Genomic DNA, 23,228 nt, shown 5'->3' on the forward strand with positions numbered 1-23,228 from the left:
AATTGGGACTACTTTTTATCTCGTGATTAATCGCAATTAATTTTTTAATGGTTTGATAGCCCTGTTACAAATAATTAAATTATTTAACTGTTTTTTCTCTGAAGTGCTGAAGCTTCTCCTGCTGAATGCTGCCAGCATGCCAAAGTCTTGGAAGACACACAGTTTGTTGATGGGTACAAGCAGTTGGGATTTCAAGAGACTGCTTATGGAGAATTCCTCAACAGATTGAGAGAGAACCCTAGGCTTATTGCTTCCTCTCTGGTTGCTGGAGAGAAACTCAGCCAGGACAACACACAAAGTGTCATTCACACGGTCTTTACCTCCATCTATGGCAATTGCATCATGCAGGAAGATGAGAGTTACCTCCTTCAAGTTTTGCGTTACTTGATAGAATTTGAACTGAAGGAAAGCGACAATCCCAGACGGCTTTTGAGGAGAGGTACCTGTGCATTCAGCATTTTATTCAAACTTTTTTCTGAGGGACTCTTTTCTGCAAAACTGTTCCTTACTGCAACATTGCATGAGCCAATCATGCAGCTGCTGGTGGAAGATGAAGACCACCTAGAAACAGATGCAAACAAATTGATCGAGAGGTTCTCTCCCGTGCAACAGGAAAAACTCTTTGGGGAGAAAGGCACAGAAAGGTTCAAACAAAAAGTCCAAGAAATGGTGGATTCCAATGAGGCTAAGTTAGTGGCTTTGGTAAACAAATTCATTGGTTATCTCAAGCAGAACACATACTGCTTTCCGCATAGCTTGCGATGGATTTTATCACAAATGTATAAAACACTCTCCTGTGTAGACCGGCTGGAAGTTGGGGAGGTGCGAGCAATGTGCACGGATCTTCTGCTTGCATGTTTCATTTGTCCTGCAGTTGTCAACCCAGAACAGTATGGAATAATTTCCGATGCCCCAATAAATGAGGTGGCAAGATTTAATCTGATGCAGGTATGACTTCCTTTTTTTTGTTAACTCTAAACAAATGGGACCAGATAAGAATGGCCGTACTGGGTCAGACCAATGGTCCATCTAGCCCAGTTTTTTGTCCTCCAACAGTGTCCAATGACAGAAGCTTCAGAGGGAATGAACAGGGCAATTCTGAATGATGCATCCTGCCATCCAGTCCCAGCTTCTAGCAGTTGGAGGTTTAGGGACACCAGGAGCATATTGTTGTGTCCCTGACCATCTTGGCTAATAGCCATTGATGGATCTATCCTCCAGGAATTTATCTGATTCTTTTTTAAGCTGCCCACCAGACTATCAATTGCCAGGCAGTTCAATTGTCCCTGCCCCCACTGCCCTGTGCTGCTCTGCCCTCTGCCTTGGAGCTGCTCCTGCTTGCTGTGCGGGGGCAGGAGCTAATGTCAAGGTGTCCCCCTCCCCCTGCTCCTGCTCCCCATCTCCACAGAGCAGGGAGGACATGACAGGGCACAGGATGGAGGGAGCCTGCTGGCAGCAGCTGCTGTCTCAACTTGCTGATCTACTTAAAAAGGCAATGTACTTAGAGTGGGGTCAGCGTACTTAAAGGGGCACGGTGTGTGTGAGTCTGTCTCGCGCATGCGCACGCACACGGTGTGTGTGTCTCTCTCTCTCTCTCTGCCATGCTGTTTCTCCTCCCTCCTTTTGTGCTGCCTTGTACAGTGTGAGGCTACATTAACAGCAATGTGTTGACTCTTACGGGCTCAGCCGAGTGCTCGTTCATCATTTAGCAGTAAGGCATTCACTGGGAAATGTCCCACCCTCTTCTACCCTCTGACTCCTCCACCACCTCAACCAGGCAAAATTTTCCTGGAACCAACTCCCCCATTTACATTAATTCTTAATAGGGAAATTGGATATGCTTAACATTGTTTTGCTTAAAGTAGCATTTTTCAGGAATATTAACTACAACATTAAGTGGGGAGTTACTGTACTTTTACCTTCAGAGCATCCCATGGCAATGAGTCCCATACGTTGACTGTGTTGTGTGAAGAAGTTTTGTTTGTTTTTAAACCTGCTCCCTATTAATTTCCTTTCATAATTTTATAGACCTCTATCATATTCCCCCTTGGTTGTTTCTTTTCTAAACTGAACCGTCTCTCCTTATATATGGAAGGCGTTGGATACCCCAGTCATTTTGGTTGCCTTGCTCAGCACTTTTCACAATTCTAGTATCTTTTCTGAGATGGGGCAACTAGAACTGCACCTGGTATTCAAGGTTTGGGCATACCATGGATTTTCTGTCTTCTATTTCCTAACGTTGTTAGTTGTTTGTTTGTTAGTTTGTTTTTTACTGGCACTGCATGCTGAGTGGAAGTTTTCAGAGAACTATCCATGATGACTCCAAGATCTCTTTCTTGAGTGGTAACAGCTAATTTAGACCCCATCATTTTAATGTATAGTTGGGATTATTTTTTCCTGTATGCATTACTTTTCACTTAGCAACATTGAGTTTCATCTGCTATTTTGTTGCCTAGGCACCCAGTTTTGTGAGATCCCTTTGTAACGCTTCACAATTGGCTTTGGACTTAACTATCTTGAGTAATTGTGTATCATCTGCAAATTTTGCAACCCCACGATTCACCCCCTTTTCCACAGCATAGGTCCCAGTACAGATCCCTGGGGGACCCCACTATTTACTTCGTACTATTGTGAAAACTGACTGTTTTTTTCATACCTTTTGTTTCTTATCTTTTAATGACTTACTGATCCATGAGAGAACCATTCCCTCTTATCCCATAACTGCTTAGTTTGCTTCAGAGCTTTTGGTTAGGGATATTATCAAAGGCTTTCTCAAAGTCCAGGTATACTTATCAACTGGATCACCCTTGTACACACGCTTATTGAGCCCCCCCCCCAAGGAATTCTAATAGATAGATGAGGCATGATTTCCCTTTACAAAAGTATATTGTGTTCATCCATGTGTCTGATAATTCTGTTCTTTATTATAGTTTCAAGCGTTTTGCCTGGTGCTGAAGTTAGGCTTATTGGCCTGTAATTGCCAGGATTGCCTCTGGAGGTTTTTTAAAAATTGATGTTATGTTAGCTGTCCTCCAGTCATCTGGTACAGCGGCTGATTTTAAGCAATGGGTTATGTACAACAGTTAGTAGTTCTGCAATTTCATTTTGGACTTCCTTCAGAACGCTGATAAAATTAATAGTAATAAGTCACCAGGACCAGATGGTATTCATCTGTTTGTTCCAGCCTCCTCTATTGACACCTGAATCTGGGACAGTTCCTCAGATTTGTTACCTGAAAAGAATGGCTTGTGGTGGGGGGGGGGTCTCCCTCATCTCCTTTGCAGGGAAAACAACGCAAATAAATCATTAGCTTTGCTGCAACAGCCTTGTCTTCCTGGAGTGCTCTTTTAGCACTTCAATCATACAGTGGTCCTACTGACAGTTTTGTCAGGCTTCCTACTTCTGATGCACTTAACTTTTTTTGTTGTCAGTTTTTGTGTCTTGAGTTAGTTGCTCTTCTTATTCTTTCGTGGCCTGCTTTATAATTGACTTGCTAGAGTCTATGCTGCTTTCTGTTTTCCTCACTAGGATTTGATTTCCAATTTTTAAAGGATACCTTTTTGCCTCTTATTTCTTCTTTTACTTCGCTGTTCAGCTATGGTGGCATTTTTTGGTTTTGTGTTTTGTTTTTAAAATTTGGGGTAAAATTTTTGTTTGAGCCTCCTATTATGATGATTTTAAATAGTCTCCCTATAGTTTGCTGGCATTTCACCCTTGTGACTGTTCCTTTTAATTTCTGTTTAACTAACTTCCTCATTATTGTACAGTTCCCCTTTTTGAAGTTAAATGCGACTGTGGTGGGTTTCTTTGCCATTTTTCCCTCTACACGGATGTTAAATTTAATTACATTATGGTCTCTATTATTGGGTAGTTCAGCTATATTTAACTGCTGGCCAGATCCTATTTTCCAGTTATGACTAGATCAAGACGTGCCTCTCCCCTTGTAGGTGCCAGGACAAGCTATTCCAAGAAGCAGTCATTTATGGTGTCTAGAAATTTTTCTCTCCATCCCTTCCTGAGGTGATATGTACTACGTCAATATGAGAATAATTGAAATCCCCCATTATTATTGAGTCTTCTACCTTTATAGCCTCTTTGTAGCCTCTCCCTGAGCATTTCACAATCACCATCACCATCCTGATCTGGTGGTTGGTAGTATATTCCTACAGCTATACTCTTATTGTTCAATCATAGAATTTCTATCCAGAGAGATTCTGTGGGGCAGTGTTATTAATTTAAGATTTTTACTTTGACACTGTGCTTTCTTTCACATACAGTGCCTCATCGGTATGACCTACTGTCATTCCTTTATATTTTGAATCCAGGTATTATCATGTCCCATCAGTTCTCCTTCTTCCACTAAGTTTTTGCAATGCCTATTCTGTCAATATCCTCATTTAATACCTGGCACTCTAGTTCACCCATCTTAGTATTTAGCTGTCTAGCAGTTGTATATAAACACTTGTACATTTTGTATTTAAATGGGGCTCTTCTACATTTGACTGTTCCTTACTAGCTCCTGTCTGTACTTTACCAAATTCTTTCCTATCGTCTTTTCTAGGACATAGAGATCCCCCTTTAATAAATTCATTCCTAAGGGATTTTTCTGCCTGAACTATGTTCTGCTCCACACCTGTCAGCTTTCCCACAAACCTTAGTTTAAAAAATTCTCTACAGTCCTTTGCAACCTCTCCTCATATCTGAGATCTTCTAAGCATTTATTGGGGCTATTGTTACAGTATTTTTACTGGTTTTACTAGGGATAAGATGATGAATACTGATATAAAATATTTCTTTTATTATGATTCCTGAAGAGGAAAATTTAAAGCTTGAATACCCATTTGTTTTAAAATGTTGAGTTTTAAAAGACATTTATTGGTGTTTTTGATAGCAGCTGTTGAAGTTAAGAAATATATAGCAAACATCTAAATTCTGCTTTAAAAGGCAATACACCTGCTTTTACAAGGGTGACAGCTGTAAAGTATAAATATTTGTAAGACTGGTCTAACAGCGCTTGTAAATTTTAATATCCTTCCACTTTTGCTAGCATAGTTGTATTTTTTGCTAATCTGCACTAACTGAAATAATAGAATTTTGTACAATTGTAGGACTGGAAGGGACCTCGAGAGGCAGAACTAAGTCTTATCTAGACCATCCCTAACAGGTGTTTGTCTAACATGCTCTTAAAAATCTCCAGTGATGGAGATTCCACAACATCCCTAGACAATTTATTTCAGTGCTTAACTAACCTGACAGTTAGGAAGTTTTCCTAATGTCTAACCTAAACAGCCCTTTCTGCATTTTAAGACCATTGCTTCTTGTCCTATTCAGTCTCTCCTCATAGGTCGTGTTTTCTAGGCCTTTAATCTTTTTTTGGTTGCTCTTCTCTGGACTTTCTCTAATTTGTCCACATCTTTCCCAAAATGTGGCACCCAGAACTGGACACACTACTCCAGCTGAAGCTGTATCAGCGCAGAGTAGAGCGGAAGAATTACTTCTCATGTCTTGCTTACAACATTCCTACTAACACATCCCAGAATATTATTTGCGTGCCCTCCCTTTTTGGGGGGAGGGAGGGGAAGAGTCTTATACTGTTAACTCATATTTAGCTTGTGATCCACTGTGACCCACAGATCCCTTTCCACAGTCCTCTTCTTAAGCAGCCATTTCCCATTTTGTTGTGTGCAACTGATAGTTTCTTCCTAAGTGGAGTACTTTGCATTTGTCCTTATTGAACTTCATCTGATTTACTTCAGGCAGTTTCTCTAATTTGTCCAGACCATTTTGAATTTTAATCCTATCCTCCAAAACACTTGCAACCCTTCTCAGCTTGGTATTGTCTGCAGACTTGATAAGTGTACTCTCTATGCCATTATCTAAATCATTGGTGAAGATATTGAACAGAACTAGACCAGAACTGATCCCTGTGGGACCCCACTCGATATGCCCTTCCAGCTTGATTGTGAACCCCTGATAACTACCCTCTGGGAATGGTTTTCCAACCAGTTATGCACCCACCTTATAGTAGCTCCATCTAGGTTGTGTTTCCCTACTTTGTTTATGAGATGGTCATGCAATACAGTATCAAAAGCCTTACTTAAAGTCAAGATATACCACATCTACTACTCCTCCCCCCCCATTCCACAAGGTTTGCTACCCTGTCAAAGAAAGCTATTAGGTTGGTTTGACATGATTTGGTCTTGAAAAATCCATGCTGACTGTTACTTATCACCTTCTAGGTGTCTGCAAATTGATTGCTTGATTATTTGCTTAATTATGTTTCCGGGTACTGAAGTCAAGCTGACAGGTCTGTAATTCTCCAGGTTGTCCTTATTCCCCTTTTTTAGATTGGCACTATATTTGCCTTTTTCCAGCCCTCTGGAATCTCCCATGTTCCATGACTTTTCGAAGATAATCGCCAATGACTCGGATATCGCCTCAGTCAGCTCTTTGAGTGTTCTAAGTTGTATTTCATTAGGTCCTGGTGACTTGAAGACATCTAACTTGTCTAAGTAATTTTTAACTTGTTCTTTCCCTATTTTAGCCTATGATCCTACCTGTTCTTCACTGACATTCACTAAGTTAGATGTCCAGTTGCTACTAAACTTTTTGGTGAAAACTGAAACAAAGTCATTTAGCACTTCTGCTAAATGTCTGTCTCTTTTGTCCTCTGAATGGATGTACACCATGTTGCTTATTGGGCAACTACTCGCTGTATTAATGCTTTATAATATGCCTTCAGGTGACAGAATTCATTGTCTTTGTGCAAATGTTTTGGGAACTTAATATTCATTACTGGTATTACACAGCACCCATTTGACTAAAAAACTACTGCATGTTCCATGTACCTGGGGCAAAACATACCTACATGGGTGCCAAGTGTAACTGGTATACTGACTGGCTGAAATTCATTTCAGTAAGTTTCATAGAGCAGAAAGAGTGTGCCTAGCAGAAGGGGGCCTTAATCCTGACTGGGTTCTTTAGATGCTTCTGTAAAACAAGGGATCACTTATACACCTGCTGTATCATTTTTTGTATATCCTTATAGGACTCACAATTTTATAAACCTCTTGGTGACAGGTTAAAAAGTTAAGGAGGGTTATTTTTCAGGAAAAACATGTTAAGCTGTGTACAAACTGAGTCAGAGGTTTGTGTTTTTTCCATGTGTGTCTAGAAAAATTTACATGGCCTTTAAAAATCTTCAGACCTAAGACCTCTAGGTTCAACCCTCATCCCTTCCATATTTGCTGTGAAGAATCAGAGCCTAATAATCTAGCATAGGCTTAAAAACACACGGAAAATAACTGCTTCACATGCAATATTCAAACAAATGGCTAGGATTTCTTTTACAAATAATGAAATAATTCAAATAAGGTACGATTATATACATTGTTCAGTGTATGAAAGATGGAATTAAAACAAAGAAGCCTTTGAGTTGGGAGAGGAAAAAAGTACAGTTTTTGTCATAGGAGAAAGTACTCTTCCTGTTTAGATAACTCAAATAGCTTTTAGTGAAACTTTCATAGAATCATAGGACTGGAAGGGACCTCAAGAGGTCATCTAGTCTAGTCCCCTGCACTCATGATAGGACTGAGTATATTTCCACATAGAACATTTTACTTAGAGCCCAAGAACAAGTCTGAGAATTTTTAGCCCCAAAAGTAACTTTGGGAAAGTTTTTTTATATGTAAATTAAAATAGTATTTTAAAATGGAAGCGCTTTCTCATTTGATTCCTGTATTATGATCTATCTTGTTGTTCTGTAATGGTTTCTGAAATATTTGCCCGAAGTGTTCTTTTTCCATTTTAGGTCGGGAGACTTTTGCAGCAGTTGGCAATGACAGGCTCTGAAGAGGGAGATCCGCACATGAAGAGCAACCTTGGCAAATTCGACAAAGTAAGAGTCACAAAACAGTACTTATGTACATATTTGACACTTCGCCTTTCTGTAGCCCCTGTCATCTGAGAATCTCAAAGCACTTCACAAACAAATAAGCTCTACAGCCCTCTTATGAGGTAAGTGAGCAGTACATCTAATTTATGGATAGGTAAACGGAGGTACAGGTTAAGTGACATCTGCATGGTCGCATACAGTTGGGGTCAGAGCTGGGAATAGAACTTGGAGTCATGCTTCCTGACTACTAGACACACAGTACCTTGCTGCTTAAATGAAAACATTAACAAAATGTCAAAATATGGCACTTTCTAAAACAGATACTATGTGATTTTTTTATAATTTTCTCTGCTGAATCTAGCATAAACTACTTTCATTTAAGGGGACACCATGTAGTCAATTAAAAAAAAAAAAATTGCACACCTGCCCACGGAGCTTCCTGTCAGTTTTTTGCCTCCTTTCCTGTCTCTCCCCTCACACCCCCCCCTTTTTTTTTAAAGTAAATTGTTTACTCTCCTTTCTTACTGTATGAAGGATGTACACACAATAGGGAAACTGACTCTATGGAGGAAACAGTGAAACTAACTAACTATGCACGATATGCTGTCAAATGCAGAAAGCAAACTAACAAAAACTTTTTTGCTCATTTCTTTCAATCTCTCTTGCTACTTGTAATGAAACTAGGTAAACATTCAGTCAGGTGTGACTTTTAAATTGACAGTTTCCTTATTTGCCTGTCCCTGTGCCCTATAGTTTTGTTTCACTTTTAAGCTATGCTCAGCTGTTTCCTGAGGAAGGAACAATTTAAGTACAAGTTCATTACTGTGAGCTAGTTTAAGTCATCAAGAGCCATTGCATAACATTTTAAAAACTGTACTTAAATAATGAGGACTTCAGAATCTATTTAAATAAGTGACACTTTCAAATGCAGATATGGAGTGAAGGGATCTCTAAATTTTTTGCATAATTTTGTACTTACTCTTCTTTGGCTAAAATATGTTTGATTTGCTATATATATAAGAAGCAGCAAAACTGATATACCTCTTGTATCTTTATGTTCTTCTGTAGCTCTAAAATTTGAAAACATTCACTAAAAAACCTATGTCTTCTCCTTGCAGAGCTGTGTTGCTGCTTTCCTGGATGTTGTTATTAGTGGGCGCGCTGTGGAAACCCCTCCGATGTCCTCAGTTAACCTTCTAGAAGGGTTGAGTAGGACTGTGGTTTATATGACATACAGCCAACTTACTAATCTGGTAATATCCTGATTCTTCAATAGGAGTAATATTTTCCTGCACACACTTGCAAGAGAGAGAGAAGTGGGTGTAGTAGGTTAATATGTAGCTTCATGCTCCTTTCTTAATGATACAAACTCTAATTTTGTAGGTTGGTTTTATGCGAAATGTAATGTCAAGTGACCAACTGAAGGAAGATCGGATGGCTCTGGAAAACTTGTTGGCAAACTTACCCCAGAACAAACCCGGGAAAAGTAGCAGCCTTGAAATGACTCCTTACAATACTCCACAACTCTCCCCTGCAACTACTCCAGCCAACAAAAAAAATCGACTGCCTATAGGTGAGGAAGATTGAGAGAAATTCTTACAGCAAAGGCTTTTTTTTCATAGGCTTTCCTGCACCCTATATATGCTGCCTCAGCATTTCTTCAGTCCTCTTGTAGGATATGCTTAAGTTTTCTTCACACCACTTCCACTGTGTGTGTGTTTGTGTGTAGCATAGTTGTCATTGAATCAGACTTTATGTAATGAAAATATCTGTTGGATCGTCTTTCTGGTGTAACCACTCTAGCAGGACTGTACTTTTACTATATTTTTTTTCTAGTGCCTTGTCTAGTCAAGTTTGAAATTTCTCAAACGATGTTTCCACCACTTTCCTTGGAAGAATATTCAATAATCTAATAGTTCCAATTCATAGTATAATTTTTCCCTTAATCCTACTTACACCTCTTACACCCGACTGAATTTTAGTGTATTCATATAGTAAATGAAGTTGTAGGGTTCCCAGTTTACATGTAATGTAGATTTAATATAATCTAATCAGCATATGGTAGTGAAATGGTGCAGGCCAGTGGATAGGAGAGAATGAAAGGGAAGAGTCAGAGATTGAGTGGTGGTGAGGATAGTGCAGTTGTCAACATTGATACAGAGAGGGTTTGGATATGAGGAGAGAGTAGAAGGAAAGAGGGATGTTCAGGTTTTGCAGTATTTAGAGAAGTGGCAGGATGTTTGTAATAAAGTGCTGGAGAGACAGGAAGAGATGGGAATCTGGTCAGTTGGGGAGAGGTTAGGCATGGGAAGGTAGATTTAAATCATCACCGTGGAGGTGATGAGAGTGGAGAAGATCACTCGAGCGATGAGAGTGGAGTGGGGAAGAAAGCAAGGGTGCAGACATTTGGCAACATCAGTATGAAAAATGGGAGGAAGGGGATCCATTGAAGATAATGCTAAAAAAAGTGCTAAGCAGTGGAAGAGGGAGATTGCCTTGTAATTATGCTGTCTTAAATATGGCTACTGATGTAATGTAGCACATTCTCTTCTGAAGTATAAAATTTCAGGATCTTATACCTTTTCAGCTCAAAAATATCCCATTTCAAAATGTGACACTTTTTCCTCTAGATCCTAAAGTATTGTACTCTGTTCTAGTGTTTACTTATATGATTGGAATATTGGTATTCAGTAGAAAAAGAGCTTGGTATTTATCTGTAACATAGGGCAAAAATATTATACTTAAAATAGTAAATTAAAGGTAGTAATTGCTAAAACCTCATTTTGGTATCCTGAGTTATCCTTACCTCTCTGTGCACAACTGCTATTTTAAGTTTACATTACTGAAGTAACAACTTGTTTGTATTTATTTTACAGTTTAAAATATTTTTGTTGTTCAAAGGCTTGATTTTGTTTCTGTTTAATGCTGTCGAAACCCAGGACAACAGTTGGCAGCCATTACTGCCTGGGATACTTCTACCACCAATCTCACAGCTCACATTAATCTAGTAACCCCATTTGGTGGGTAATGGACTCTTTCCCTTCTTCCTCTATGCAAAACTTTTATTTACTTCATAAAACCATGCTTTTCATGCTTGTTTTTAATTTGCTTTGTGCCAGGCTTCTTCGTTTATTCCATTACAAAGGCCAATTCCTACTTAAATAGCTAGAAAAATGTAGTAACCTAAAAAGCCTCCTCTCCCTTTGATGCATGATAATTGAAGGTAAAAATTTCACTCTCAATTTGCACATTTGGCCTCAGCTCCCATGTTTCAACTGAGGAAGTTGATGCCATGCTAGACAAGAAAAGGAACTTCAGGTCTTTGACTCTTTTTCTCTAAGGTGTCTAGAATGGGGAGAGGAAGAGAAGATTATATTAAAAGGAGTTACAGAGAACCACAAAATAATCAGGATGGGGTTATGATATTGCTTTGCCATGTGTTTGTCAGTTCTTGATGATGTAACATTGGGTCTTCAAGTTTGTGATTTTTGTGTGCCTTCCTGCAGTTCTTGCTGGGTGGCTCACCACTGTTCTGAATGACTTGTTTCTGTTACCAGCACCTGCCCTGAATAGGGAAGAACCACCCAAGGCCAGGCTTAGAGTGGCATTTTCCATTTTATTTATACCATCACAAAAATTATAAATTAGCATGCCCAAGAGGTAAAAAAAATGAGGGCTTACCAGCTTTTGCTTATAAGTGTTTGACACGTTCCATCTAGTGTACGCTTGAATCCCCTTTTATATCAGTTTTTGCTGAAAAGGACTTGCTCGGTAAAGTCCAAAACTGTCTTAAATGCCTTAATAAAAGGTTTACTCTACAAAACATAGAAACCCTTCAATAATGCTGCTTTAGAACCTAGTCATACAAGGGGCTGTGTGCCTCTAACTTCTGTTGACTTTATTGGAAAGTGCTCAGCAACTCATGGGATGCAGGGCCTTCATTCTTTTGTAGTGCTGTACATTTGGCTAGAAAGTTTTATATGTTGGTTTGTTTTTAAGTAAGAATTCAGGTAGCTGCTCTAAACAGCACTGTCTGAATTGCTGCCACTGTGCCTTCCCTTACAATGAGAGGTGTGTGTCTCCTATGAATTCTCTGCCTGTTCTTTCAGGCATTTAGGGTTTGGCACCAGCTAACATATTTTGAGTAACTATCACTGATGTCTGGGTAAAAAGAAAAGGAGTACTTGTGGCACCTTAGAGACTAACAAATTTATTCGAGCATAAGCTTTCGTGAGCTACAGCTCACTTCATCGGATTTATTCAGATGTCTGGGTGTAGTCCAGAGTGTTTGCTGGTGAATGCTGAAGGGATACGTTTTATTTATTTGTATGATGTTCCTAACCTCCGTTTGCCAGAAGCTGGGAATGGGGGACAGGGGATGGATCACTTGATAATTCCCTGTTCTGTTCGTTCCCTCTGGGGCACCTGGCACTGGCCACTGTTGGAAGACAGGATACTGGGCTAAATGGAACTTTGGTCTGACCCAGTATGGCTGTTCTTATGTTCTTATTACAGTAGTTCTTTAACAGTTCTTATTAAGGATCTGGGCTTTCAGCACTATACAAACAAATAGTAGCAGATGATGCCCTAAAAAACTTGATTTATAATCTAATCATTATTTCACGGCCTAGTGCATAGCATCAAATAATCATTCTGGTCAGAGGTCTTGGAGATTAGAATTTTAAATGCTGGTTCTTGGATGTTCAAGTTTAAAAAAAAAAAAAAAAAGTCTCTCTCCACTTCATCTTTCTCCTTCCTCCCGCCCTTCCCCCATATCCACCCTCTGCATTGTTTCCAAACAGACCTCTTAGCCATAAGGAGCTTGATGCCCTTCTAGCTGGCAGCCATAGGGTCTTTGAGTTTCCATGCTCGTTGAATTCAACAAGGGCTCAGCCAGAACCCATAAATGGTTCATTGCATAAATGCAAAAAATGGCTTTTCCAGGTGTTGGTTTGTTTGTCTTGGTCTCCTGGTGCTTTTTGATGAGCATTTTCCTATTATTTAATGCAACAGAGATCTCTTATCAATGTAAGGTGCCTTTAGGTCATGAGGCTGTGAGTTTGGAATGACTGCAGTTTGTAGGGAATAAAAACACCACTACTTAAAAGGTATTTTAAACATGGGAACTAAAGTGCCTTTCTGGTGGTGCTCTGTTTTTGCAATGGTACAGAAGCAGAGGGGAGTCTCCCTTGCAAAGGAAAAATGTGTGCAGATAACCTAAAGGGAAAGCTGTCCTGCCCATCTGGGGCAGGAATATCTGTGGGTTAATGGAGAAGCATGGTACATTATATGCTTCTTAAGCCACTATGCTACAAATCTGATATTTTCACAGTAGTGCAATATTTAAATAATTACACAGCCCCAGTGTCAGTGCTACACATCCCCAATATCAATTTCCACCTTTCCAGAAAGTTGTAAATTGTATTCTGCATTTTGTCCATTCTTTGATGTGCATGCGCTAACATCACACTTGTGTATTTGTAGATAATGTGAGAGTTTAAATATTGTAAACCTTCATAACACTCTCTATTTTAACATGTATCATTAGCTACCCGTAGCAGAAATAGATCAAATATTCCAATGGACCAACATGGAGACCATGAAGGATCCTCCCAGGATTCTATACAGGAAGTTCAGCCAGAAGAAGTACTGGTTATTTCTTTGGGAACAGGTCCGCAGCTTACTCCGGGTATGATGTCAGAAAATGAGGTATGAACTAGGTGTCCAATATAAATCACATGCTTTGAGAAATGAAGAAAGTATATTCAGACAATGAAATAATACTAAATTTGTGATTAAACTAAGACAAGGTTTAAATTGGAGAATTAGGGCGAAAACCCTTTATTTGTTTCATCGTATTTAGGTGTTAGAAATGTTCTCCAAACCACAACTGATTTCTGTTTATAATGATTAATTCAGCATCCAGATTAAACAGGTAGGTGGGTGTACCACAGCCTTCCATTCATAGATTCCAAGGCCAGAAGGGACCATTGTGATGTAGATTGGCCTCCTGTATAACACAGGCCATAGAACTTCCTCAAAATAATTCCTAGAACCTTTTAAAATAACATCTGTTAGAACAATATCTGGTCTTGGTTTAAAAATCGCCAGTGATGGAGGATGTACCACACCCCTTGGTAAATTGTTCCAATGGTTAATTACTCTTACTGTGAAAAATTTTATGCTTAATTTTCGGTCTGAATTTGTCTAGTTTCAACGTCTAGCCACTAGACCATGTTATATCTTTCTCTGCTAGATTGAAGAGCCCATTATTAAATATTTGTTCTGCATATAGATATTTAGATATTGTAATCAAGTAACCCTTTAACCTTGGCTGTGTTAATCTAAATAAATTGCTGTCTTTGAGGCCATCGCTATAAGGCATACTTTCTAACCCTGTAATCCTTCTCATGGCCTTCTCTGAACCCTCTTCAATTTATCACCATCCTTGAATTGTGAGCACCAGAACTGGACACAGTATTCCAGCAGCAGTCGCACCAGTGCCAAATAAAGAGGTAAAATAACCTCTGTGTTCCTAATCAAGATTCCCCTGTTTATCCATCCCAGGATTGCGTTAGCTCTTTTGCCCACAGCATCACACTTGGAGCTCATATTCAAATGATTATCCGCCATGACCCCTAAATCTGTTTTCCATCACTGCTTCCCAGGATAGTCCCCCATTTTGTAAGTATTGCCTACATCCTTTGTTTCTAGATGTATACATTTACATTTAGCTGTTTTAAAACACACATTGTTCTCTTGCATCCAGTTTATCAAGCAATCTAGATAATCTGAATCAGTACCTATCTTCTTCATTATTTACCACATCTCCAATTTTTGTGTCATCTGCAAACTTTATCAGTGATGGTTTTATGTTTTCTTCCAGGTCATTGATAAAAATGTTAAATAGCATAGGGCCAAGAACTGTTCCTACAGGACCCCACTGGAAACACAGCCTCTCAATGAAAATTCCCAGTTTACAGTTACATTTTGAGATCTGTCAGTTAGCCAGTTGTAATCCATTTAATGTGTGCCATATATTGTTCTAGTTTTTTATTAAAATATTGTGGGGTGCCAAGTCCAACACCTTTCAGAAGTCTAAGTATATTACATCAACACTATTACTTTTATCAACCAGATTTGTAAATTCATCAAGAAAAGATATCAAGTTAGTTTGACAGGGTCTGTTTACCATGAACCCGTGTTGACTTGCATTAATTACATTGCCCTCCTTTAAGTCTCAAGTGAGACTGACATCAGTGTCTGGCTGGCTGGTCTATAATTTCCCAGGTCATCCTGTTATTCTTTTTAAAAATTGGCACAACATTACCTATCTTACAGCCCTTTGGAGAATTGGGGTGGTTCCAGGACATATTGAAAATAATCATTAATGGTCCAGCAAGCTCCTCACACAGCTCTTTTAAAACTCTTGCATCAAAGAATTATCTGGCCCTGCTGATTTAAAAATGTCTAACTTTAGTAGCTTTTGTTTAACATGCTGCAGAGATACTAGTGGAATGGAAGGAGGAGCATCCTGACCGTATGTTGAGATTATATCATCTGTTTTTTCACCAAATAAAGAACAGAAATATTTATTAAACTACCTTGTCTGTTTTTTCGCATTATTATTGATGATTCTACCATTTCCATCTAGCAGTGGACCAATACCTTTGTCAGGATTCTCTTTGTTCCTAATGTGTTTTAAATACTCCTTATTGTCCTTAATGCTGTTTGCCATATATTTATTCTTGGGTTCCTTTACTTCCCATATCCGTTTTCTACAATTCCTAACTTCTGTTGTATATTCATTTTTGTCTGCTTCGCTTTCCTTCCATTGGTTATGTATTTTTGGGCATCTAGTAAGATGTTCTTAAATGATTCCCAATTATCATTCACACTTTTCTGATTAAATTCTTCCTCCCAGCTGATTTGGCTCGTAATTGTTTTCAGCTTTGTAATTTGGCCCTATTAAAGCACCAAGTGTATATGTATTGCTGGTCTGGACTTTATTCTGCACATTATAAATGTGATCAAGGAATGATCACTTGTCTTGAAGCTACCATTAATTTTAGTTCTGTGGTCGGTTCCTCTTTATCTGTTAGGGGAATTCTTTATTAGATCTTGTCTTGGATGCAATACTTTTTAAGTTAGGAAATTGTCATCTATAAAGTTTACAAATTGTAAGGATGTTTTAATACTGGCAGCATGAGACCTCCAGCATATGACACTCAAATTGAAATCCCCCCTGACATGTTTTTTTGCCTACAGTTTATAGATAGGCACATAAGGAGGCTGTCATCCTGTTCCCTAGTGTGAGCTGGTGGTCTGTAGCAGACACCAACTAATATTCCATCTTATGCTTTATCCCTTAGGACGTTGGTCCATAATCATTCACCATCACTTTCTTCCGAGTTATCTGTGACTCAAACATTTTTGACATATAATGCTGCTCCCTCTCCCTTTTGCTTACTTGATCCTTCCTAAATAGCTTATAACCATTGATTTTAACATTCCAATAGTGATGCATCCCACCAGGTTTCAGTAATACCAAGTAGATCGAATTTATGCTCACAAATGAGCAATTCCAGTTCTTTTTGTTACAGGCTCCTAGCATTGGTGTATAGGCAATTGAGGAATTTCGTCTGTCCTTTGGGTCCTTGATTGATTTTGATCTCAACATCTTGATTTTGTGATGAGTTCTTACCTCTTTTTACTATCCCCTTTTGCTGTAAGTTTAATGCCCTCCTGATTACTCTAGCCATCCTGTACCCAAGGAGCTTTGTTTCCTTTTTACTGAGGTGGAGGCCATTCAAACTATATGGACCCCTCTCCCAACAGAAGTTAGACTAGTGGTTAACAAAACCAAAACCTTCCACCACTTACCTAGCCAATGGTTCACTTCCTGAATTTTCTGCTGTTGTGGGACAGGAAGGATCTCAGAGAAGGCTGCTTGGATATTTTAAGTAATTAAGTAGTAAATTAACAGAGTACTTATCCATCTTCCCTCCATGATTGTGTGTGTAAAGTTGACACATGGTCAATTTTAATGACTCTGAAGAAGCCATGGAGGACAACTGTAAAGTAAGTATTGTGTTTTATATGGCTTTGGTGTATCTCTGCTGCCAGGTAAACGTGTGATGTCTGCAGTTGGATTTTGAAAGCAGATAAACACCACCTTCATTAAGCCATCCCTGCCTTGTCATTCTGCGCAGAGACATGCCTCATCTTTCTTAGTAGGGTAAAACCTTCTGATTCATAGATCCAAGAGACTTTAGTGTCTCCGAAGGAACTGGTTTGTTCTGTGCTTTGCAAGCATATTATGTCTTATGCTAATCCTCTGGAAAAATTTTGTAGCCTGAAGTTACTGTGCATGCCCAAGTTATAAACTCTTGAAACATAGTATTTAGAATGAAAGTGATGAAACAGACTTAACTACTGCAGCATAATAAATCATGAAGAGTTAATTCTGCCAAGCCTGTGGAGATGTTACTCCACGTTACATTGCTTGGGAGCAAACTTGAGCTGCCATATCAGAGCTTGTAAAGGCTGAATATCCAAGTATTACGTTACCCATCTCCAACTGTTGGCATAATGTGTCCTTTGAATAAGAGGACAATATACTTCCTTACGTCTATTAGTGTCTTGCCCCAATAGTTCAGATTCCCTCCTCTTGGAGTCCTGTACTTACCGATTGCTATGTGATATTAAAGTGGCATTAGAGAAAAAAGTCAGTTGAGTTTCCATTTTCATGATCTACGGCATGTCTAAATCTTGGCTATTTTAAAATCTCACCAGGCTGTTACTTCGCAGAAAAGTGCTCAGTTTTTTGATTCAAATGACCTTTCCTTAAATGTGAGATGTTAGATATTGACTGTGCCATTAAAGATCTAGAAAAGTTGAAAAAAAATCTGGTTTCAGTTGTTAGACTGATTGTAAATAAAATTAATTAATTTTTTTCTGGGTCAATTAAACATGTTGATTCTCTTCCTCTCCCTCCCCCCATAGGTCTTGAACATGCAGCTTGCCGATGGAGGACAAGGAGATGTCCCTGTTGATGAAACCAAACTCCATGGTAAACCTGATAAAACCTTGCGCTTTTCCCTCTGCAGTGATAATCTGGAAGGAATATCTGAAGGTGAAGGGTTACTTAAGTAATTCAGAAAGTTTTGTGTCAGATTTTAATTCTAAAAGACGCTACTGTTATATACAGCATGTCATATCTGCCTTTGTAAAGGCTGTCCCATTTTCCCCTGAAAGCCTGCTTTCATGTTTGGCCCTAAAAAGTCACTCTTGGCTGAAACCTTGACATACAGGTTGCTGAAGATAATTTTGTACTGGAAAGGATGAACAAAAATTGACTGTAGTTGAAAAAAGGATAAAAGGGTTTTCAACTTGGTGCATGTTATTGGCATAACTGCACTCTAAATTGTCCATAAATTTCTAGTTCACATACTGACTTTTAATCTTATTTTCATCAATTTTTTTTGTATGCCAAAATGTTAGGAGCCTAGAACAACAGCTCTTTTATATGAGCATCATATACAGCAAAGAAGGGTTTATATGGGATATTGAATTATATGGGATATTGAAAATATTGAAAATTACAAGCTGTTCAAATGTTCCAGGTAATATATGTTGTTTTATTTAACTTTCCATAATTAGTTTTTTCTCTCCTTCTTGTTTTTCAAGATAAACAAAATCAAGATATTAGAGAAAACTAATAATTACAAAAGTTTGTATTTGAATTTGGCTAAAAGCTAGTACACTAATGATGTGCTAACCATGAGTGACAAGGTATCTAAAGATTAGTTAATGTTGTTTTGTGGCACTACGAAGTTGTAAAGTGTTAATTACTGGAGTGCTAAGTGTTCCAGTTTCTAATTCTACAAGATAATTGAGATGTTGGTATTTAACACACTTTCTAAATTCACCATATTGAGAAGAATTTTTGAGTTCCTCAGTTCAGTATTTCACATAAGTGGCTAATTTGTATTGAAAATGACAGGCTTCAGCTCAGTTTTTTGCAGTCTTGCAAGTAAGTTGCATCTTGTACTGTTCATGCTACGAGTTTGGAAAACAAATAGCTTGATCTGAACGAACCTAACAGAAAAATCAATTTTCATCAGGTCCTTCAAATCGCTCCAATTCTGTGTCCTCTTTGGATTTAGAAGGAGAGTCTGTGTCAGAGCTTGGTGCAGGGCCTTCTGGGAGCAATGGTGTTGAAGCCCTGCAGCTGTTAGAACATGAACAAGGTAGGTGCAGATACACAGTTCAAAGCGTGTAGACTGTTACAATTTCTCTAAATCCATCAGTTTGACATATCTAATTTAGATATGTCAGAGATGAATAAAGGGGCTTTCTACATCATTTAATTACTTCCACACTTTTTTGAATCTCTCACATTTTCATTTATTTTTTTCATTAGCCAGCTGTTGTTGTCCACTAAAACAATGTTAACGTTATTCTCAGAACAGAGAACTTGTATTGTATTTTGAAATCTCAGTCACTATAATAAAATATTTTTAAATTTTTGTTTTATTATGCCTTCCTTTTCAAGAGGGAAAAGGATGATTTGAATTGTAGCAATTGGAAATGTTAGACCGTAGATATTTTTTGTAGTTACCGACAATTTAACTGGAGAGGGCAAAGTGTTCCAACTGATAGGAATTCAACCTCTTCCCTTCCACAAACTAATCTCCCTTCCATAAATTAATCACTCCTTGGTGTCTGTCATTCATAGTTGTAGACCGTTATGATAGCTCTATGTTTGGCAAATATATACACTTTTTAAACCTTCTCTCATAAATCAATCTCTAGTGTTTTTCTCAAATATGAATAAAGAATGTCGCCACATTGCATCTATTTGAATATACAAAATACTGTGTTTATTATTAAAGTGCTGTACAGTTATTTAAAACTGCATTTTATTTGACAGAATTAGTTTCCTGTCCTATAGCGTATTGGAGAATTTTTGAGAGACCTTTTATTTTTACATAGCTACGACTCAGGATAATCTTGATGACAAGCTCCGTAAATTTGAAATTCGTGATATGATGGGATTGACTGATGATAGGGACATATCAGAAACTGTGAGTGAGACCTGGAGCACAGATGTCTTGGGCAGTGACTTTGATCCAAATATTGATGAAGACCGTTTGCAAGAAATTGCAGGTAACTGACAGCTACTGAAACTGAAAACTACTTTAAGCTTGCTGCAAAGCAAGGAGGCTTTTGGAGCTCTCATTCAGTCTCTCTGTAGTTATGAAATAAATGTGTTGTTAAATCTTAGTTTCTTTGTAGGAAAACTTTAGACCTCTGTCCTGCCTTTGTTATGGGTACTTTCTTCTGGTTTGTTTTGTTTTTGTTTTTCCCCAATAGTTGTGTGTCTTTTTTATAATGACTTAATACTGGACACCCAGTTTATGGTGTCTGTCTTACTAGAATCCTTTCATCTTTCCTACCTGATCCTTTCTTTCCTCTTGGTTGTACAGGTGCAGCTGCAGAGAACATGCTTGGCAGCTTGCTGTGTTTGCCGGGTTCAGGATCTGTGCTGCTTGACCCCTGCACAGGGTCAACCATATCCGAAACCACCAGTGAAGCTTGGAGTGTGGAGGTATTGCCAAGTGATTCAGGTCAGAATCCCACAAATCCTCTTTAGATTGGTCTTTGACATGAACTGCAAAGCATTATTTCATAAATAGTTTTAGATAAGTGCATCACTTGAAACCATCACTTTGAGAGGGAATATTACCTGCCCAAAGACAACACAAGCTATTTCAAAGGACAGGTGATAATCCGAGTGGTCTTTTTTCAAACAAAGATGATTGCTTATGATTCCAAAGTAAAACTATGAGAATTATGGAAGTCTTCAAGATTGACATATTGTGAATATAGATTCCCAATGTAGCACTCAGGCTGCACAAAATAAGCCGTTTTGTAGCCATTCTCTTTGGATGGGTAGTATGCTGTAAGGTGGGGGAAGGGTGTATGATGAGCAATGACTAGGAGGATGGCAGATGTGATGTGGTGTGTCTTGTTTTTAATTCGTTTGGGTGAGTTAGGTGCAGTGCACAAGGATTTCTAATGCACAGGAGAGGCTAAGCTTTGTGACTCCATTAACCTTACCACGATGGATAGAAGACGTAAGCCAGAAGACTAGATTATAATGTGAGAGCAGATCTAGCATGGCTTGGTGACTGTTTAGTCTTCTGGAAAAACTAAGAATAAAAGGAGTATCGTAGAACTATGGGAATCTTTCTAGGCAGAATTTTTACATAGTTTCAATGTTTTCATGAGCATTTAATATGATTCCATAGTCTCTGGCTAGGAAACTCAATAATTCAAATTTTGGTTTTTGTTAGAGTAAAAATAGATGTAGCAAAATGCCCCTGCAGATATAAAGGACTGTCTGCATTGTCTTGCCTGCAGTACAGCAAAGTAGAATTGGCTGAAATAGCTCAAATTATTTGTTGCCATTTCAGAGTACATTTCACAAAGTTAGCTAGACTCTCTTTTTACATTAAAATCTAAATCCCTACACCACCTTTTTGCATGTGAATTGTAAGAGAATATAACAGCCGGCAGTAATGCATGCACACCATTTCCTATTTAGAGGCCCCAGACCTAAAGCAGGAGGAAAGACTGCAGGAGCTGGAAAGCTGTTCTGGACTGGGCAGCACCTCTGATGACACAGATGTGAGGGAGGTCAGTTCTCGTCCCAGTACACCAGGCCTCAGCGTCGTGTCAGGTGTGTTTTTATTTTCAGGAACAAGTTCTGCTTTGTTAGATGATAACCAGTATGTTTTGCCATGTGCTTAGTTTCATCATATTTACTCTCATCCATAAAAGGATTTTTTTTGTCTGGTGCTCATACTCTGATTTCCGGAGTGGCAGTACCATACTCTTCATCTTACTAAAAATAGAGTGAAATCCAGAGAATCTGTTTGTACAGAAGCAGAGACTTGCAATAGGGTATCTGAATCTAAGAAATCGCCTAATATTTCCTTGCATTTCACTATGGACACCTGCCTTCAGCTTATCTTCATCCCATTTTGTGTAGCACACCTCTGTAATCTCTGTTGCTGCATCTTCCTTAAATTTCCAGTCATAGATTTGTGTAAATTGTTTGTCAGTCTTAAGGTCCTTTATATTGCCAGTCATAGCATCAAAGAATATATTGTGTACGTTAAATAGTGGAATAAAAAGATGGAACCCAAAGGTTACAAAACCGTATACTAGAACAAATTCTAAAGTCATGGCTCTCAGAATGTCAAGCTGCCATTTCTCTTGAATTCAGTGTTTGGGAGTTGGCAGCAAGAACACCTCAGCTCATTGCAGCTGTCACAAAAAAGTTTAATGTTTTAGATTTCTGTATTCTTTTTGTCTCAAAGATCCTCACAGATCCTTCTTTTGTTATTTGTAAGGTATTAGTGCAACCTCTGAGGATATTCCTAATAAGATCGAGGACCTTAGGTCTGAGTGTAGCTCTGACTTTGGAGGTAAAGATTCTGTGACAAGTCCTGATATGGATGAAACAGCTCATGGTAAGTAAAGCCCTTGGATAGTAAGTGAAAAATATACTGTGTCTTAGATGAGAGCTCATCAGGAATTGTTAAACTTGCAACTGTAAAACCTTTTAACACTTTACATGCCAGTAAGAAAAAGTGCGGTAAATTCTGCGTAGAAGAAAAGTTCACTTATATTTAGAAAATGTATTTTCTGGTTTTTGAGAAACGGCTTACAAATATTCTCTCCATATTTGTTGATCAGAAGTGTTTATGCTTATGACTAGAAAGAGGAGGTGATGACATACTGCAGAGTCTGAGATCTGAGTCTTTATTCTATCTAATTCTACTAAGTTAGGTTGACTGCTCTTTTGCGTTTGAGACTCTCTCCCCTCGCTGTGCTCTCTTTTTTTAAAGTTTTTATAATAATTTGACTGTTCAGTCCTGTGAGTGCTTTCAGGTGCCTTCCTGTCAGTACATTTTGAAGTGTGTTAACTATTCATTAACATTGTAAAAGGATCTAAATGCTGCCTGTTTCATAAGCTCTGTGAATGCATTTGTATTGTGCAGCACTCTAGCTAAGAAGCCGTGAATAGTGCATGGTACATGCAGACCCACTTTCTGTATTGTTTCAGGAGCCAGTCAGTTGACTTCTCCCCCTTCTCAGTCGGACTCTTTGCTTGCATTGTTTGACCCTTTGTCATCACACGAAGGTAAATTGTAAAGAATGGGCTATTCTTGTTTTTAAGATCTATACATCAAAGGCTGCTGTCCATTTTAGCTGGGAAAAAATCTTACCCATTTGAGAAATGCTTGTACCACCACACATA

The 23,228-nt window shown here is 38.5% G+C and overlaps 1 protein-coding gene across 7 annotated transcripts in view; it reads left to right on the plus strand.

Moving 5' to 3' along the window:
• The window catches only part of GAPVD1 (GTPase activating protein and VPS9 domains 1), a 63,584-nt gene that overhangs the window by 24,805 nt on the left and 15,551 nt on the right, over positions 1 to 23,228 (plus strand). For 3 of the 7 annotated variants that reach the window (XM_048822549.2, XM_075120419.1, XM_048822548.2), the window contains 13 exons: positions 105 to 948; positions 7,811 to 7,897; positions 9,013 to 9,147; positions 9,278 to 9,467; positions 10,834 to 10,914; positions 13,443 to 13,603; positions 17,900 to 18,029; positions 19,021 to 19,146; positions 19,892 to 20,065; positions 20,386 to 20,526; positions 21,507 to 21,641; positions 22,318 to 22,437; positions 23,034 to 23,111. In XM_048822549.2, coding sequence (XP_048678506.2) covers positions 105 to 948; positions 7,811 to 7,897; positions 9,013 to 9,147; positions 9,278 to 9,467; positions 10,834 to 10,914; positions 13,443 to 13,603; positions 17,900 to 18,029; positions 19,021 to 19,146; positions 19,892 to 20,065; positions 20,386 to 20,526; positions 21,507 to 21,641; positions 22,318 to 22,437; positions 23,034 to 23,111 — 2,402 coding nt within the window. The remainder of the gene's footprint in view (positions 1 to 104; positions 949 to 7,810; positions 7,898 to 9,012; positions 9,148 to 9,277; positions 9,468 to 10,833; positions 10,915 to 13,442; positions 13,604 to 17,899; positions 18,030 to 19,020; positions 19,147 to 19,891; positions 20,066 to 20,385; positions 20,527 to 21,506; positions 21,642 to 22,317; positions 22,438 to 23,033; positions 23,112 to 23,228) is intronic. The other 4 variants (XM_075120418.1, XM_075120421.1, XM_048822552.2 and 1 more) reach the window with 4 other exon arrangements.

Source organism: Caretta caretta, chromosome 16, assembly GCF_965140235.1.
Source record: "Caretta caretta isolate rCarCar2 chromosome 16, rCarCar1.hap1, whole genome shotgun sequence".
In the NCBI taxonomy this organism is placed as follows: domain Eukaryota; kingdom Metazoa; phylum Chordata; order Testudines; family Cheloniidae; genus Caretta; species Caretta caretta.